At 42.5% G+C, this 17,630-nt stretch overlaps 1 protein-coding gene across 4 annotated transcripts in view; it reads left to right on the top strand.

Annotated features, from left to right (window-relative positions):
* The window catches only part of DOCK5 (dedicator of cytokinesis 5), a gene marked incomplete at its 3' end in the record, with an annotated part of 171,854 nt that extends 154,224 nt beyond the window's left edge, over positions 1-17,630 (top strand). For 3 of the 4 annotated variants that reach the window (XM_014589651.1, XM_014589650.1, XM_014589652.1), the window contains 9 exon segments: positions 761-847; positions 2,669-2,845; positions 5,563-5,646; positions 6,797-6,934; positions 9,061-9,227; positions 14,128-14,296; positions 15,841-15,979; positions 16,806-16,909; positions 17,556-17,630. In XM_014589651.1, coding sequence (XP_014445137.1) covers positions 761-847; positions 2,669-2,845; positions 5,563-5,646; positions 6,797-6,934; positions 9,061-9,227; positions 14,128-14,296; positions 15,841-15,979; positions 16,806-16,909; positions 17,556-17,630 — 1,140 coding nt within the window. 4 annotated transcript variants of the gene reach the window in all.

The raw sequence follows: 17,630 nt of genomic DNA, 5'->3' as shown, positions 1-17,630 counted from the left end.
TGTCCAGTCTACTCCATAATTTTGTTCCAATTGCTATCACTGCAGAAAACCCTGCTTCATAAAGATAAGGTTTTGACATGAGTCTGCAAACAATCAATTTATTATGGTCTCTGTGCAGTCAAACCTCTCTGCTAATGTTAACCAGTATTTGTAGCCATTCCCCAGTGCTAGCATCACTGCCTCAGCTCCACCCCGGATCGTCAGACATTAGATTCTTATAAGGAGCTCACAACCTAGACCCCTTACATGGGCAGTTCACAGTAGGGTTTGTGCTAGGGTTTGATTCTATGAGAATCGGATGCCACTGCTGATCTGACAGGAGGCAGGGCCCAGGCAATAAGGCAAGCGGGGCGGGGAGAGGGTGTAACTGTAAATACAGATGAAGTTTTTCTCGCTCTCCTGCCACTCACTTCTTGCTGTGTGGCCCCCATCTTCACAAGTCCCAAGGCGCTGGGACCCCATTCTAGACAGTAGACTGTTAGTTCCATGGAAAACTCTAAGCTGGGCTGTGCCTTAGCTCTGCTGCTAGCATGACTTTGGCCAACTCATACCTCTCTGGACCTCAAGTGTCTCCCTATAAAAGGAGAAGACTCAAGTCGATGATCCCTTTCAACTTTAAACATCCAGAATCTTTATCAAAAAATATGGGCCTATTCACTAGGAAGCATTTGAAAATACCATCTCTCTGGGCTAAGCCAGGAAGTCTTGCCATCTTGCCTGGAAACTGATGGCCATTGTGTATTTTCCTTCTTGCCACCAGACTATGTGGATTGAACGGACCACGTACACGACCGCATATACCTTTCCTGGGATTCTCAAGTGGTTTGAAGTCAAACAGATTTCCACAGTGAGTCATTTGAAATTGGAACCCTAAAATAAAACTTTCCGCATCTGAATATAATAACAGCCTTTGTGAAATTCCCTCTGCTATTTGCACCAACTTGGCCAGTCTCCTCTGGCCAATTTTGTTTTTCAAACGAGAACTAAAAGGCATGTTTGTATGATAGAGCTCCTTTGTAACATTGATGTTACAACACAACCCTAAAGGTTACCCATAGTGAATGACTCTTTTATGACCAGAAGAGTGTTGTGTCCTCTGTGGCCCCTCCTGCCAGGGCCCAGAAACATTTTTGGAATGCCTTTTAAGAGTTTGCTGTCAATCACAACTTGTCTCCCAAAGCCTTTTCTCTCCTTTTATTTCTCAACTAATCACATCACCAGTCCCCCTAGGCTCCTCCCCTCTACATCTTTCCCTGAAGCCGCCTTTCTTACTGTTTTAATATTTTACAGCCTGTTTTATTCCCAGCCTTCCTACCACTAACCTGTGTCTTATCCCTCATTCATCTCTGGTTGATGCCACTGAAAAAGGCCTCCTGATCAGCCTCCCCGCCTTTGCTTTCTTAGATCCATTTTCCTCACTGCCTTGGAGTGTGAGCTCCATGGAGTGCCCCTGACCCTTCCCTGGTTCCCCAAGCCCATTAGCATACACATGGAAGGCATTCGTGGACTGCACACACTCGGCCCTTCCTACGCATTAGCAATCTACTGGAACTAGACTGCCCTTTCCACAGTATTTCAGTCCTCATGCGACTGGGTCATTTTCTCTGCCTAAAACATCTTCTCACCACTTCTGAACCAACATGATTCCCACCAAGATTCAGTTTAGGTACTACCCTGTCCATGAAGCCATCTCTGGAACACCCACTGGGTTATGACAGTGTGTGCCCTGTTGTACCCTGGGCATATTTCTAGCCCACTGTGCTTATGCGTCTTGAGACCCCCACTAAATCCTTAGGTTCCCCCAGCTATGAATTATAGCAAGTGACTGTTAGAACTATGGTACCTAACACGGCACTTAGCATAAAACAGGAAATATTTCTTGAACACATCTGAACTCTAGTTTGATGCATTTCCATATCACTAGTGCTAACTCATTCTTCTTCAAGTATGAATATTTTTGGACAGAGACTTTTGTAATCAAGCCTGGGATTGCAAGTCAGACAGGCTGATAATGAGCAAAATGAAGAAGGAAATGACTTTTCTTGACATCCGATTTTAAAGACATTTCCATAGAAAGAGCTCTCTTCAAATCTATATTATGTCTTATCTCTTTTCTATCCAAAATGCTATCTTAATATTCTAATGCATCCTATTATTTTTTACTTCTGTTAACCACGGAGTCTGTAATAAGCTTGCTAAGGTCTGATTGTATGGCTTCCGAAGTCACTTATTTTTTCTCATGGAGGAAAGGTTTTGCCAGTGGACATATTTGGTGGTGCCTAAGTGTGTCAGATTCAATACTCTGTTATCTTTTTGTCATTTATCTCAAAAATCTCCAAGGAAACTTTGCCTGGAGGGGGAAAAACACATCCTGTGCTTCAGAGTTTGCTTCTTAGATTTTCTATAGACATTTTGCCCTAAGGAATCATCATTAACATAACTCCGATTTTTAAGTCATCATTCTACTTTCTAAGGAAATTTTAAATAGCTTAATTTGCATCTTACCATCACCATTTCAAAAAAGTGACACCTTGATTATCATAAACTCGACATGCAAAACCTCACTCTTGTATAGCTGCGGGTATTTAAACCTCTTGAGGGTTGTAGTTAAGCTTCTTTCCATCTTGGCAGTGGGGCTCATATAGTGTCCTTGTCCCATGTCACTCAGGAAGAAATCAGCCCTTTGGAAAATGCCATAGAAACTATGGAATTGACCAATGAGAGGATCAGCAACTGTGTTCAGCAGCATGCCTGGGACCGGTCCCTGTCGGTGCACCCGCTCTCCATGCTGCTCAACGGCATTGTGGACCCAGCTGTCATGGGGGGCTACTCCAACTACGAAAAGGTGGGCTGGATTCCAGAACCCCACAGGAGGGGCAGTGTGCCTGTGTGACCTCTGTGCCTTTATGCAACTGGTGAATTCATTTTCTAATACTTCTCTGAGAGACTCTCTCTCTCTCTCTCTTATGTGAATGACAGACTGTCACTAACCTTGCACCTCCTAGAGGCCGTCAGCAAGGCTGCCTGGAAAGCATTCCACTGGCCAGGAAGCATCCCTGAAATCACCCAGCATACCACTGGCTGATTCACCTGTTATTCTCTCTCCCACTCCCTCTCTCTCCTGGTGGGTAGAAGGTTAACAGGTGCGTCCCAGAACCCAGGTCGCTCTGGACGTGAAATGGCATTTTGGGGAAGGTAGAGCTACTCGTTATTTAGAATTAGACCTGGAGAAAACCAGAAGATGGCATAATATTTACATTGCTGGGCTCCTACATAGTGATCCGCAGTTCAGGTCCTTGACCCAGTGGTTTAAAACTCATGATGGCTGTGTATGTGTGCGTGTCCAAATCCTGAGAGGAGAGGAGAGGAAAAGGGATTGTGGCAAGGCTATACCCCTGAGGAGGGCGATTTCTTGCTTTCTGTTTCCCCTGTGAGCACACGTGGAAAATAAAAGAATTAGGCATGGAGGTTAAGGCAGTAGATCTCACATAGCCAGCTGCACGGTTCAAATCCTGAACTTGGTGGCTTGAAAATTACACTGGGCGTGTGTGCGTGCATGATAAAAATCCTGAGTGTGGAGAAGGGATTGCAGCCTGGCCACCCCTCTGGGGTGTGATTTCTCACTCCCATCCCATCTCCCATCTCTATCTTGGGTGAGTGCATACACCCCATAGCAAAAAAAAAAAAAAAAAAAAAAAAAAAGCTCCTGGGAACTTCCACCCTGACTTTGTGTTGTTCCATAGACTATGGACTGATGATGGTGCTGATTTTATAATTAAATTAGTTCAGCTAAATATTAGATCTGTTATTCTGGGGGGGTGAAGGCATGAAAAGGGGTACTTACATTTTGATCTATTCTGGAGCATTTGGATGTTGTACTATGTAAATAGAGGTACTGTGTTTAGTACAAGGAGTCTTAGAGGGCTCATGGAAAATTCATATTATGAAACAAACTATGAATGGGTTTCAAAATGTTTTACAGGAAAATAAACTCATTTTAATCCCATTTTCCATGAACTTTTTGAAGTCCACATGTATATATTAAATACCATTAATAGAGACCAAGTTTTTAATTCTTATGGTGTGTGTGTGTGTGTGTGTGTGTATTAAGAGATTTTTTGCTATAAGGTATGTGTACTCGCCAGAAAGGGAGACAGAAAGCGAGGAATCACACCCCGGGGGTGGGGGATGGCCATGCCGCAATCCCTTCTCCAATCTCCTCTTGGGATTTTGGGCAGTATGCACACACACCTGGCGTGAGTTTTAAGTTGCTGGGTCTGGGACTCAAACCATATTCGACTATGTGGGAGTCCAGCAATGTAATCATTACACCATCTGCTGGCCCCTGTTATGGTATATTTTTAGTGGCTAAATATTGGGTTGTCAGAAAAGTCTTCTCTATGTAAAATGTGTCATGACTTTTCTGATGACCCAATAATTTTGGTGTCCTCTTCCTGAATATAAATAAGTATTTGGCCAGGACATCCCTGCAAGTAGGCTGGAGAGTGGGAGGGAAGAGGAGCTGGAAGGGGAGGGCAGGTGACGGGAAGTAGACTGACGTTCTCATTTCTGTGTGGAATGTCCTGAGGAGAGCAAGGGCTTTTGCAGTTGGTCACTTCTCAGACCCACGTCTAGCTTTTATCTTGGGCAACATACGTCACCTCTGGGAGCACTGGGATCTATAAAGGAAGGAACGTACCTCACTCACTGGACTGATTAAGGATGAAGGGAGATACCCATGTGAAAGGAACAGTACAGTGCTTGGCACAGCTGAGGCCCCATCATAACCTTCCACATGCAAATACGCAGTTCTGTGAGCTGTCATTTGCATGTGGCTAAAAGGTCACCATGTTTGCTCAGATTGGCCACTCTCCACATTACTCCACTCAGCAGGTGGGAAGACAGAAATTGTAGTTTACTCACGTTAGGTTTCACTATTTCCAGTGTTACCGTGGAAGCTGATGTGAAAACAGGATCCTAAATACAATACTTTCTAAATACTGTAGTGATTTCAGCGGGTATTGTTTTTGTATAAGTTACCTGGTATTCATTTTCACGTATTTGTCCAAATTAAACTTTACCGAATGCACCCACACTCAGATTCAGAGATGCCAATATCTGTGAATAATATATAGTTTTATATGAAGTTTTCCAATGTGAGTTTTCTAATTAAAAAAAAAATTAAGAAAATAAGAAGAGATTTCAAGAATTTGGGCTTGGTATACTAATTCATACTTTTAATTAATACATGTGACTTTGTACATTTCTTTTTTTTGTTTGTTTTTTAAGAGTTTTTACCTTAGGGACTGTGTGCTCATGGGGAGTATGTGTGTGGTGATGAGAATGTACCTTCACTAGGAATTGCCTGATTCCAGAATGACCGCAGAACAGCATGTGTGTGTGTGTTTTTAACTGTCGATTTTGAGAGAAGGACTGAACATCCCTGTTTTATCAGATGGGAGACATATTCACCCTTTCTAAAGGTTTCCTTCCTTCTTTTTAGGATCAAATGCACACAGAGAAATGTGTTCTAATTAATCGTTGCATGTGCTCTGCTTTTAGGCTTTTTTTACCGAAAAGTACTTGCAGGAGCATCCTGAAGACCAGGAAAAGGTTGAGCTGCTCAAGCGACTAATAGCATTACAGGTATGTGGCAAGGAAGTGTATCCCTGGTCATGCCACTATACTCCAGAGGTGCCACACTGTATTATACTGACAGTCTTCAGCGCTCAAGTCTGCAAAGCCACTTCTAGGGCTGCTTTTCTTTTCTTTTCTTTTTTTAAACCCTATAGAACCACAACCTATTTGTGTGTTTGGTAAAGCAACTTAGGAATGGCATTTAATTAAATCATACAGTGTTGACAACGGCCTTATTTTTTTAAAAAAAAAATAAGATTTTGTCATAGGGCACGTGTGCTCATTAGGGGGAGACTGCCACACCACAATCTCTTCTCCTCTATTCTCTTGGGATTTGGGGCACTCAGGCACACATGCCTGGTGTGATTTTCAAGCTGCCAGGTCCAGTACTCAAACGGCACTCAGCCATGTGGGAGTCCAGTGCCTCAACCACCACACCACCTGCTGGCCCTGACAAGGGTCTTCTAGAGATAATATTACATCCATAAACTGGGTATCTGGCCCTGTAACTCAGTGGCTAAGCCCATGCATAGGGAGCCAGAGCCCATAAGGCTGAATGCACTTTGAATCTTGGTCCTGGTGGCTTGAAAAACATGCCAGGCCTATGTGCATGCATGCCCAACATCCTGACAGGATAGAAGACTGGAGGAAAAGGGATCACGGTATGACCACCCGCATTGGGGAGTGGTACTTTCTCTCTCTACCTCTCCTCTGGCCAATATACATCACTTATAGCAATTAAAAAACAAACAAAAAACCTGAAGAAGTCCATATGTTGGCTGCCTGGTCTGTGTTTCTAGCTGAGGCGTTGGCCCTCATTTTTTTTCTGACTATATCAGCGGACATTGGTAGAAAGTGCAACCATCAGATTCAGTCTACACCTTAAACCTGTCAGCTGCTCATCCATGGAGAAGCCCCAGGCCTGAGCCTTGACCAGCAGCCCTTCCCAGGCTAGAGCCTCCTGTTTCCTTGGGGTGTGTATGTCTCTGTGTTGGGCACCCCATTCAGAAACTCTACACTAAGAGGGGTATTCGCCTTTGATAGTACCGTATTGAAGGGTTTACCTGTCCATCCCTACCTTTTCCCTTCCCCAGCCTCCAAAATGGAAGGACCCCTTTCCCTTAACCACATTTCATTCCTTGTATGCCCTTTTTTCCAGATGCCTCTGCTGACTGAAGGGATCCGCATCCATGGGGAGAAGCTGACGGAGCAGCTCAAGCCGCTGCATGACCGCTTGTCTTCCTGCTTCCGGGAGCTGAAGGAGAAAGTAGAAAAGCTCTATGGGGTTATCACACTGGTAAGCTTTGTCTAGCAGCCTTTAGGCTTCTTCTAGAATCTTATGACATTGATTAGTTTTCAGATGCCAAATACTGGGGGATGCTGGGAGAGAACAGGCTGTGCAGTTGATGACCTTGAGTGAGAGAGGTTCTCAAATTCCAGCACTTATCAGAACCACCCAGAGGGTTTGTGAAAATACAGACTGCTGGGCTATATCCCCAGGGTTTCTGATTCCATGGGTTAGGGGCACCCACATATTAACATTTCAAAGTTCAGGTCCTGGTGCTCAAGGTAGAGGTCAGGGAGCGTCACTTTGGGAACTTTTCTTCTAGAAACTGAGGTTTTCCTCATCATATATGTTGGCTATTCCTGTCCTGTCTAAACTATAATTCTTATAGTTTTTTTTTAACCTTTATTATCTATTTTCTCACAACTATTTAATTTTATTCGTTATTATTATTATTATTATTATTTCTTTTCATGCTCATCAGAAAGAGACAGAAGGAGAGAAGAAGGAAAGTTAAGATAGCAAGCTACCAGGTCTGGGACTCGAACCACGCTTGTCCATATTGGAGTCCAGCACCTTAACCACTATGCCATCTGCTGGCTCCTTAATCTTTATTTTCTATTTTAATAAAAAGTTTGCAGCCTTTCTATATCTGAAAGGAAGAAAGAAGGGCCAGCAGACGGTGTAGTGGCTGTGTCTCTGGACTCTCACATGGCTGACTGCAGTTCAAGTCCCGGACCTAGGGGGTTGAAAGTCATGCCAGACACATGTGCATGTGAGCCCAAAGTCCCAAGAGGAGAATAGAGAAGGGATTGGGGTGTGGCCATCCCCCTGGGGGGTGATTTCTCACTTTCCCTCTTCTTGTCTCTGGATATCTCTCTCTCTCTCTCTCTGGTGAGCACACGCACCCTGTGACAAAAACTCTTAAAAAAATAAATTAATTTAAAAATAAAGGAATAAATAATGGTGAATTACAATTTACAGCACATGTACCCGTATCATGGTGGGGTTTTTTTTTTGACAGTTTTAACATATCTTTTCCAGCTACAATTTTCCTTTTTTCCTCCTGAGAAGTTGGGTAGAGGGGTGCATGTACTAACCCCTTCTCTCCAACAGTTGATTCTATGACTGATTCTAGCTTCATTTATCTGTTCCTTTTTTTTTTTTTTTTGTTGTACTTGAATTCACCTAATCCTCTTAAATGGTCTTATTCTAAATCCTCTGAATTTTTTTTTCTTAATCAAAGCTCAGAATTTCTTTTTATATTCTCCCATTTATCCACCTTTACTACTTTTTTTTTTTTTTTGAGGTTTTTGTCGTAGGGCACATGTGCTTGCCAGAAAGAGACAGTGAGAGGGAAAGTGAGAAATCACCCCCTCATAGGGGATAGCCACACTGCAGTTCCTTCTCTCCATACTTCTCTTGGGATTTTGGGCACTCACACATGCACGCCTGGCCTGATTTTTCAAGCCACCAGATTTGGGACTTGAACCACTGCCAGTCATGTGGCATTTCAGAGCCTTAACCACCATACCTAACCTGTCAGACCCTGTCCAGAATACTTTTTAACCACCTCTTTTTGTCATGAAAGTGTTCAGTGCTGCGTTGTCCTCTGAATTTGCCTCCTAACCTGCTGCTAGTTAGGAATTTTCCTCTGGAACATTTATCTTTAGCAAACAAGTTCCTAGACAACCACAACTGTGCCTTGAACTTAATGAGTTTAGTCATTATTAGAACCAGGTCAGTATTAGCAAGTAAGTCGAATATAGTGGCACACGGGGTAACCTACTGGTGACAGTTCTTGTGAAAGTACACCAGGGTTGCTGTACTTCCTAATCAGATTCACCTGATTCAACTTAAGCTCTACAGCGTCAATCTAAAAATTTTCTCTTAAGCTAACATTTGTGTTTAAAATTTTCTGGTGGAAAATTATGATGGCGTTTTCTCTAGTTGTACAGACAAGTTATATCTATAACTAGAAAGGTTGTTTTTCAAAATACTTAACAACTGCAGCAGCACAGGCAGCAACCAGTCAGAAAAGGGTGCCAGTCAAATCGAAAGGGCTCTAGTTAGCGACAGGCAGGTTCACACAGGCCGCACCCCAGGCCAGCTAACCAGGAGGGGTCATGTGATTTCAGCCAGCCAACCTGACTGAGAGGAAGCAAAGCCGCACGGGGTCTATCGTGCTCCCATACATCATGTCTTCTACTTTGCGAAGGCTGTCCATTACCTCGGTGGCTTCCTCTGTGGTTTCCACTTCTTCAAACTCATCTGATAATGCTCCTTCCAGACCAGGATCTGATGGGTAAGGTTTTGATTTCTAATCTCCAGGAGGGAAGAGGTAATACCTTATTCATGTTTGCCTGTGGTCACCAAAGTGAGACTTGGTCAACTTAGATGTATGACCCCTGAGAAAAATAATTCACAATGCATGGGTTATTAGCCTTTGGGCCATTCTCATGGTGCTCCTCATGAGGGAGGTTTTTGTTAACATAATGATAATAGTTTCTTTATAAAATCACCTGTAGTCCCACCACCCTGTTACATACTGTTATCTTATAGTCATTGCCTAATATTTTTTTTAACATTTCCATTATTTCGTAATAGCACATGCATACGAGAGAGAGAGAGAGAAAGAGAGAGAGAGAAAGAAAGATCCTCAACAAGGTCTTGTCCCACCACAATCCCCTTGCCCCAGGCCTCTAGCTCCTCAAGATTCTGAACTTCCACAAAAGCATCCAACACGTTTTCAGGCCAACTCAGGGATTCAAGTCCACAGCCAGCCATATGGTTTCCAGCCCGCAGAGAGGGCACTTTCATTACTGCTGTGCCACAGTGACAGGGCCCATCATTTCCATTCTGAAAAATTATGTTTAACCTTAACTGTATTCTATGACTAGATAATAAAATCGTAATATGAAGTTCTAAAGGCACAAATGGATATATCATGAAAAATCTCCCTCAATCTCTAACTCATAATAACCTGCACTGTCACCCGGAGGCAACTGATACTAACATTCAGGGTCCTGGTACCCCTCCAGTAGTTCTTTACAGGTACACAGCAAGATTAAATAAATGATCTTCTCCACTTTTTTTTTTTTTTTTTTACGTGAATGGTAGCATTCTCTTTACTCTGCTTAAGTAATTTAAAATTATTCCATTTCAGAACATAAAGAGCCTCCTATTTTCTTTCAGCCGTCGACATCACACCGTATATCTGTATTATACTACAGTCCATGAGCGTGTAGCAACAGACATTTAGTTGTTTGTCTTTCGCTATCACAGCAGTGTGGCGATGAATAAGCTCAAGCATAAATTAGTTTGCATGTATACTACAAGTACATGAGAAAAATTCCCAAGAGGAATTGCCCTGTCAGAGACACATATTTGCAGGCCAGCAGGTAGAATGGTGATTAAGGTGCTGGATCTCACATGGCTGGATCTCATCTGCTGTTCAAGTCCCAGACCCAGCAGCCTAAGAAACATGTTGGGTGCATGTGCATGTGTGCCCAGACTCCTGAGAGGAGACTGAAGGAGAAGGGACTACAGCATATCTATTGCTCTCTGTGTCTCTCTCATGGCAAAAACTAAAAAAAAAAAAAAGAGAGAGAGAAGGAGACATATTGTCAATTTTTAAAATTATCCTTAACTCAGCTTCCGTAGAGATTATTACCAATTTACATGCCAGCAAAATACAGAAGGGTCTAGTTACCCACGCTCTTGCTACTAAACTGTATTTTTATCATCATCCTAATTTTCATAGTCCAATAGGTAGAAAATGTTTTCTTATGTAGGTTGTTTTGTTTCAATCCTCTTGATTCATGTGAAAGTGAACATCTTTTCATTTCTTTGAGCTGTTTATTTCTTTTGTTCTCTGTGAATGATGGTGAGATACATCGCATACGTTGGATTGTTGGCCCTTTGTGATACGAATTTAAATATTTTCCCCTAGTTTTTTCTTTGGGCTTTGATGTTTCTTCTGATTTTTTAATTGAATTGCTCATTTTTTTAATGTCAAATAGATCAGTTTTTAAGTGAATTCTCAGTCAAATAAATCAATATTTTTATGACTCTTTATGACTTGTTTTATGTCACAATTAAAGGCCCTCTTTAAGATGATGACAAAAAAGTACTGATATATTTTCTTTGGCTTTTACGATTTCACTATTTATAATTAAACTCGTAATGCTTTGGGATTTATTCTAATACAGCGGATGTGGTGTGGAGCCAAAGTTTTATTTTCCCAAATGACTACCCAGGTCCCCCTATAACATTTAGTGAACAAACCATCTTTTCTTTTGCTATTTGAAATGACAGTCTTATCACAGATTAAATTTCTGTATGTTCTTTAGTCTATTCATGGACTTTACCCCCATTTCCTTGACCTCCCAAGTCTACTCATGTACCAAAATATGCAGTTTAATTACCATAGATTTAAGATGCTTTAAATCTCAAATGTCCCTTTTCAGAATTTATCCAGCTAGTTTTGCTCATTGCTCATTTGTAGATTGTTAGGAATCCTATTGCTATTTTTATGAGAAGTATGTGAAATTTAGGCACTACCTTTAGGACAGGTGATGGCTTTTATTTTATTATTTTTTTTAGAGGTTTTTGCTGTAGGGAGTGTGCACTTGCCAGAAAGAGAGAAACAAAGAGACAGAAAGTGAGAAATCACCCCCTAAGGGGGATGGCCACGCTGCAGTCCCTTCTCCTCCATTTTTCTCTTGGGATCTTGGGCACGCACACACACATGTGCCTAGCGTGAGTTTAAGCCACCGAGTATGGGACTCAATTTGCAGTTGATTACATGGGAGTCCAGAGACATAGCCATTATACCGACTGCTGGTCCCAACTGATGGCTTTTTGAAGTTTAGTCTTCTTGCAAAAAACTGAATTGCCTTTTCATCTGTTCTAATTTGAAATATTTGAAAAGAGCTGATTTATACTTGTATTCTTTCTGCCTAAAGTTACTATTTTAAAACAACATTTTACTAGTTACAAAAATAATATCTGTCCATGTAGACATTTCTTAGAGTTCTAGAAAGTTTGAAAACAGAAAAAGCTTGGGCTAGCTCTGTAGCCTAGTGGTTAAAGGAACTAGTTCCCACTTGGTAGACTGAGCAGGTATATGTGCTTACACACTCAAGATCCCAAAAGAATGGAGAAGTAGAGAAGGAATTGTGGCATGACCACATCCCATTGAAAGGGGAGTGGGGCCTTCTCTATGCCATTATCCCAGGTAAGGCAGGTTATTTTTCCTACTCAGATTTCCCCTGTGGGTGAGAAGTCATTGACAATGTTTGCTGACATTTATTTGGGATTTTTTTTTAAGAGATAGTTTTGCTAAAGAGTGCATGCGCTCACCAGAAGACAGAGAGACATAAAGTGAGAAATCACCTCCCAGGGGAGATGGCCATGCCGCAGTCCCTTCTCCTTCATTCTCCTCTCAGGATTTTGTACGCATGCACCTGGCATGAGCTTGAAGCCACCAGGTCTAGGACCCAAACCATGGTTGACTACATTGGAGTTAAGCGACATAACCTATTTGGGATGTTTTAAGCATCCTGAAAGAAGCACCCTCACTTCCTCTTTTTCTCTCTCCTCATCTCCTTCAGCCCACTCTACCATGTGAGAGTAATACATACATTATGCTATAGAACTAGGACATTGTCTTCCATAACCATGTACTATAGCATGGCTATAAATTCAGGAAACAAATCATTGATACAGTGCTTTAGGCTATAACCCATATTCCAGTTTTCTTTTACAACAGTGGCTTATACAACAATTTATAGCACTGGATCCACTCAGGATATTAATTTAGCCACATTTCTTTAATATTTTTAAATCTGGAATCGTTTCCTTAGTCTTTCTTTGCTTTTCATAATGACATTTGTGGTGACTTGGAGCCATGTACTTGATAGAAGCTCTCTCACTTTGAGGATTCTTCATCTGAGGATACACGTTACACATTTTCGTGTATCGTTGTGTCCTTCATTGTCATGTCCAGGAGCAAATTATGTCCATTTGTCCCTTATTGGTGGTGTGAGTTAATCACTCATTTAAGGTTTTGGCCATGGTTTTCTTCCTACAGTTCCTGTTTTTTTCTTTAGTAATTAATAAGTACTTCTTCTTAATAATTATTAGTAATAATTATTACTATTAATAAGTAGCTATTAATAAGTAAACAATAAGTAACTAATAACTTTATTGGGGGTTACTTTGAGATCGTCATTTTTCCACTGCTTTTTCTCCCTATGTATAGCAGATAATCATGTTTTTTTCTTTTCCTATTTGGGGTTCTGTCTTTATTGTTTTATTTTATTTTATTTTCAACATAGAACTGTATGCTTTTCTGTCAAACATTTCTTCCTCTCGCACCTCACACCCACCATCCATCATTCACTTTCTACCATCCTCACCCCCTCTTCAAGTCTCTGCATCCACACCCATCCTCTCAATAATCAAGGTTCTTAAATGAATCAATCTTCACACTATGGTGCTTTAAAACCTGTCAGTTATCATTAACAGACACGTAATGAGCACTCAGAGATGCCAAGTACTGCTCCAAGCATTCGATAACTTTATGAAGAAGGTATTAATATCCCCATTTTACAGATAAAAACGTTAGGTATGAAAAAGCTCGTCTGCCCCAGGTTCCCCGACAAATATAGGTAGGATTTGGACTCAGTCTGTCTGACTCTGGAGCATGTACCATTGTTCACTACATAAAGCTGCCTGTTAATCATGTACTTCCTGAATTCCCTCTTTGCCCATAGGTTAAATAGTATCTTCTCTTCCTGGTATGACTTAAATATTCACTGGGATTTGATTGGTCTCATTTCCATACATTTGCACCTTGAGATGTTTGTACAGTTGGCAATTAGAAGTCCAGGTTTAGAACCTGAGAGTAAGTAATGGGTCAAGATTAGGTAGAGGGGCCGGCAGGTGACATGGCGGTTAAGGGCATGGGACTCCCACATGGCTGACCGTGGTTGAAGTCCCAGGCCTAGTGGCTTGCTTTCTCAATTTCCCACTCTTTTTCTCTTGCTCTGTCCCTCTCTGGTCAAATTAAAAATTAAGTTAAATTAAATTAAATAATTGTTAAAAAAAAAAAAAAAAGATTAAATGGAGTATAGCATTGTAACCCTTCACTCTTCGGTGATCAGTGTCTTCTGATTTCTGTGGTTGTTCCTGGTTGACAGGTCAGTCCTGGAACCACTTTTAGAGAGGAGGGCCTCCTCTGGTGCCAGAAGTGAAGACCTGCCCCTCAAAGAGGACAATGAAAACCGGATCAGCAAGTTCAAGAGAAAAGACTGGACTTTGAGCAAGTCTCAGGTCATCTCGGAGAAAGCTGCAGAACCTGATTTGATGGTAAAAAAACAGCAAACAAACAAACAGAAAACACCATTAGTTCGGCACTGCCTCTTGTAACCGGGCTTGACACCGTTCACTCTCTACCATTCACTCCCTAGCAGTGGATCACCAGATAGGAGCCCGCCTGTGGCTTGTCTCGGTGCACAGTAGCCTGTGGTGGTGGTAGATCTCAGACCGTGGTTAAAAAGGGCATGGATGGGGCATTTAAAGTCTCAAAATCAGTGCTGGCACAAAATCTCATAACCACAATATAAACTTGTGGGTTAGTGCTTCGAGTTGTGGTTCTCGCCACCGTGTTCTATGAGTCAGCGCAAACACTATCATGTCTTTTCTTTTCTAATTAAAACAAAAACATGCTGGGGCCAGCAGGTAGCATGGTAGTTAAGACATTGGACTTCCACATGACCAACTGCGGTTCAAGTCCTGGACCTGATGGCTTTGAAAATCATGCCAGGCACTTGTGCATGTGTGCCCAAAATCCCAGGAGGAGAATGAAGGAAAAGGTATTGTGGAATGGTCGTCCTCCGTGGGAGGCGATTTCTCACTTTCCCTCTCACCATCTCTGTCTCTCTCCATCAAGCACATATGCCATATGGCAAAAGCCTTAAAAAAAAAAAAAAAAAAAAAAAAAAAAAGTACTTTTTCTTCCATAAGCTAGCTGGCTGGCTAGTGTGGCAAGAACAGTTTCCTTGACAATCAGTTGGCTTATTTCCAATATGAATTATACAACTAAACTATTCAGTTAGAGACCAGCAGTTAGCTTAGTGGCTATGTCACTGGACTCCCATGTAGTCGACCACAGTTCAAGTCCTGGACCCAGTGGCTTAAACTCACACCAGGCACATGTGCATGCATGCCCAAGGTCCCAAGAAGAGAATGGAGGAGCAGGGATTGCAGCACAGCCATTGCCCCTGGTGGGTGATTTCTCGCTTTCTGTCTCTCTGTCTCTGTCTTTCTGGCGAGCGCACATACCCTATATAGCAAAAACCTATCAAAAAAAACCCACAACTATCAAAATAGTTGGGCTATCAAATTCAATCTGGGACTCTCCAGAAGATAACCTATGGTGCAGTGTTATGAAGCCTGTGGTGGGCACCAGGTGGCATCTCTGTCATGGCACCCATCGTATGACAGTATAATAAACTTAAAATGGCCCCACAAACTATGCGGGTTTTTTTTTTCTTTAATTTTTGCCATAGAGTGTGTACACTCACAGGATGCAGAGAGAGAAGGAAAGTGAGTAATCACCCCCTGGGAGCTGGCCACACCACAACCACAGTGCCTTCTATTTCATTCTGTTGGGACTTTGGATATGCACGCACACATGTCCAAACGCTTGTTTGTCAAGCTCCCAAGTCCAGGAATCAAACTGCACAGTCAGCCGTGTGGTATCCAGCACATTAGCCACCACGCCACCTGCTGGCCACAAACTAAGTCTTTCTTACAAGTTTCAGCTCAGCAAACAGGCTGTTCAGAGCATTGTGGAGCCTAGCCTACCTTACCCTAAGAATATTTTGCTGTGTTTTTCCGTCTGGCTCCAGAGCCCAACCCGAAAAGCTCAAAGACCCAAGAGTCTCCAGCTGTCGGACAATCGGCTAACACCGTTTCATTGTTCTTCACCTCCTCAGTCAACACCCTTGAGCCCACCTCCACTCACTCCTAAAGCCACCAGGACCCTAAGTAAGTTTTCCTATATCTTATATCTTCTGTTTACTAGGAAATGGGGTATGTGTGTGAGCTTGGGAAATTTTTAACCAAATCAGCCACAAAGTATATGAGACTGTTGTAAAGTTGGTTCAGTTTGATGCTTGTGGGTTGGGTATACTCCAGTTATACTGGTGTTGGCCAAGGAGGTCTTAAGCCTCTAGGACTCTCTGAACTTCTCTGTATAGTGAGCTAAAGGGTTTTAATGTCCCTTTTCCAATCGTAAAGTTATAAATGCAGTAGATCCAAACCAGTTCTTGTACAGGGACAAGAAATGGTCCATTTTGTATATTGTTTATAATCTGGTTCAGGGAACCAGCAATATACCATGCTTGAGAACAATTACAAGGTGCCCATAGTGCAGAGACATAATGGAGGGAGAAATCTATCAGTGCCAAAGGGGAGACAGTAGTTAACCAAGAGTTAGACATAAATCAGGGAAGGTTTTCTAGAAGAAATGTGTATTTTCCTATGCACATGGGATATAACAGAGAACAGAATAATACCCAAAGTTTTAGAAACTGTTTCATCTCTAGCTTAATAGTAAAGACTGAAAAAATGGAAGTTTGGCGTTAGATGTTTCCATGAAGCTTGGGAGGCCTTCTGGTGAGTGAAGGGTGCTACCCTTGTCTGTGAGGTAAGAGGTCTTCATTCTGTCCACAGAAACCAGGGGTACCATGGGGTATGATTTTAGCAATCTGATTGAATGGGTTGGTTTAGATGTAATGAAAGCAAGCAGAATTTCGAGGAGATTCCTCGATAAACTTTTTCTCTGCCTTTGTCTACTTTGTACCATTTCTAGGCTCCCCATCTTTGCAGACAGATGGGCTGGTGACTGCTCCTGTCCCACCTCCTCCTCCCCCCAAAAGCAAGCCCTATGAAAGCAGCCAGAGGAACTCCACAGAGGTAAGGAGATTGTGGCCAGAGAGCAGCACTCCTGGGAAGACACATTGAACTCCGAGCTTCTCAGTAGACAGATTCTTCACGTACTTGTCACTGTGGTCAATTCTTGGCTCATTCAGAAACCACGAGATAGGAAAGTTTTCCATAGAAAGAGTATACAAGCTGACATTTCATGGGCAGTGTCTGTGGTATGGGGGGGTGAGATAAGAGGTGAGTGCTAGGGCTCACATCTTCAGGGTGAGGAAGCAGCATTCTGGAATGACCTGTGACCATGGCTTAAGTCCCCTGCCTGGTAGGCCTGAAAACATGCCAGGCATTTGTGTTCATGCCTAGGATCCCGGCAGACCAGAGGACTGGAGGAAGGGGATCACAGCGTGACTGAGCCCTTAGAGTGTGTTCCTTCCTCCTTTTCTCCCTCTCCTCTCCTCTGCCCCTCTTGTGTGCACACACTTGTTCCATCGTGAATGGAAAGAAAAGTGATGGAGCAGGGGATAGCAAATCAATCATATGTCCCTTTCCACGTGGCAAAAGCTGTGTGGACAAACTCAGATCAATCATAAGCCAGAGCAGAATGGGGGAAATGAGGTATAGAAGGCAGAGTCGGGAAGAAAGCTAAATCATTTCTAACTTCTTGTGTCTGATCCCACAGATCCCTCCACCACTGCCAGTCCGAAGAGAAGCCAAAGCCCCACCTCCACCACCTCCCAAAACTCGGAAATCTGGC

The sequence above is a fragment of the Tupaia chinensis genome, unplaced genomic scaffold (genome assembly GCF_000334495.1).
Source record: "Tupaia chinensis unplaced genomic scaffold, TupChi_1.0 Scaffold000366_1, whole genome shotgun sequence".
Taxonomy (NCBI): domain Eukaryota; kingdom Metazoa; phylum Chordata; class Mammalia; order Scandentia; family Tupaiidae; genus Tupaia; species Tupaia belangeri.
Note: the sequence above shows the minus strand (reverse complement) of the source record. Positions and strands in the feature narration are given on the sequence as shown.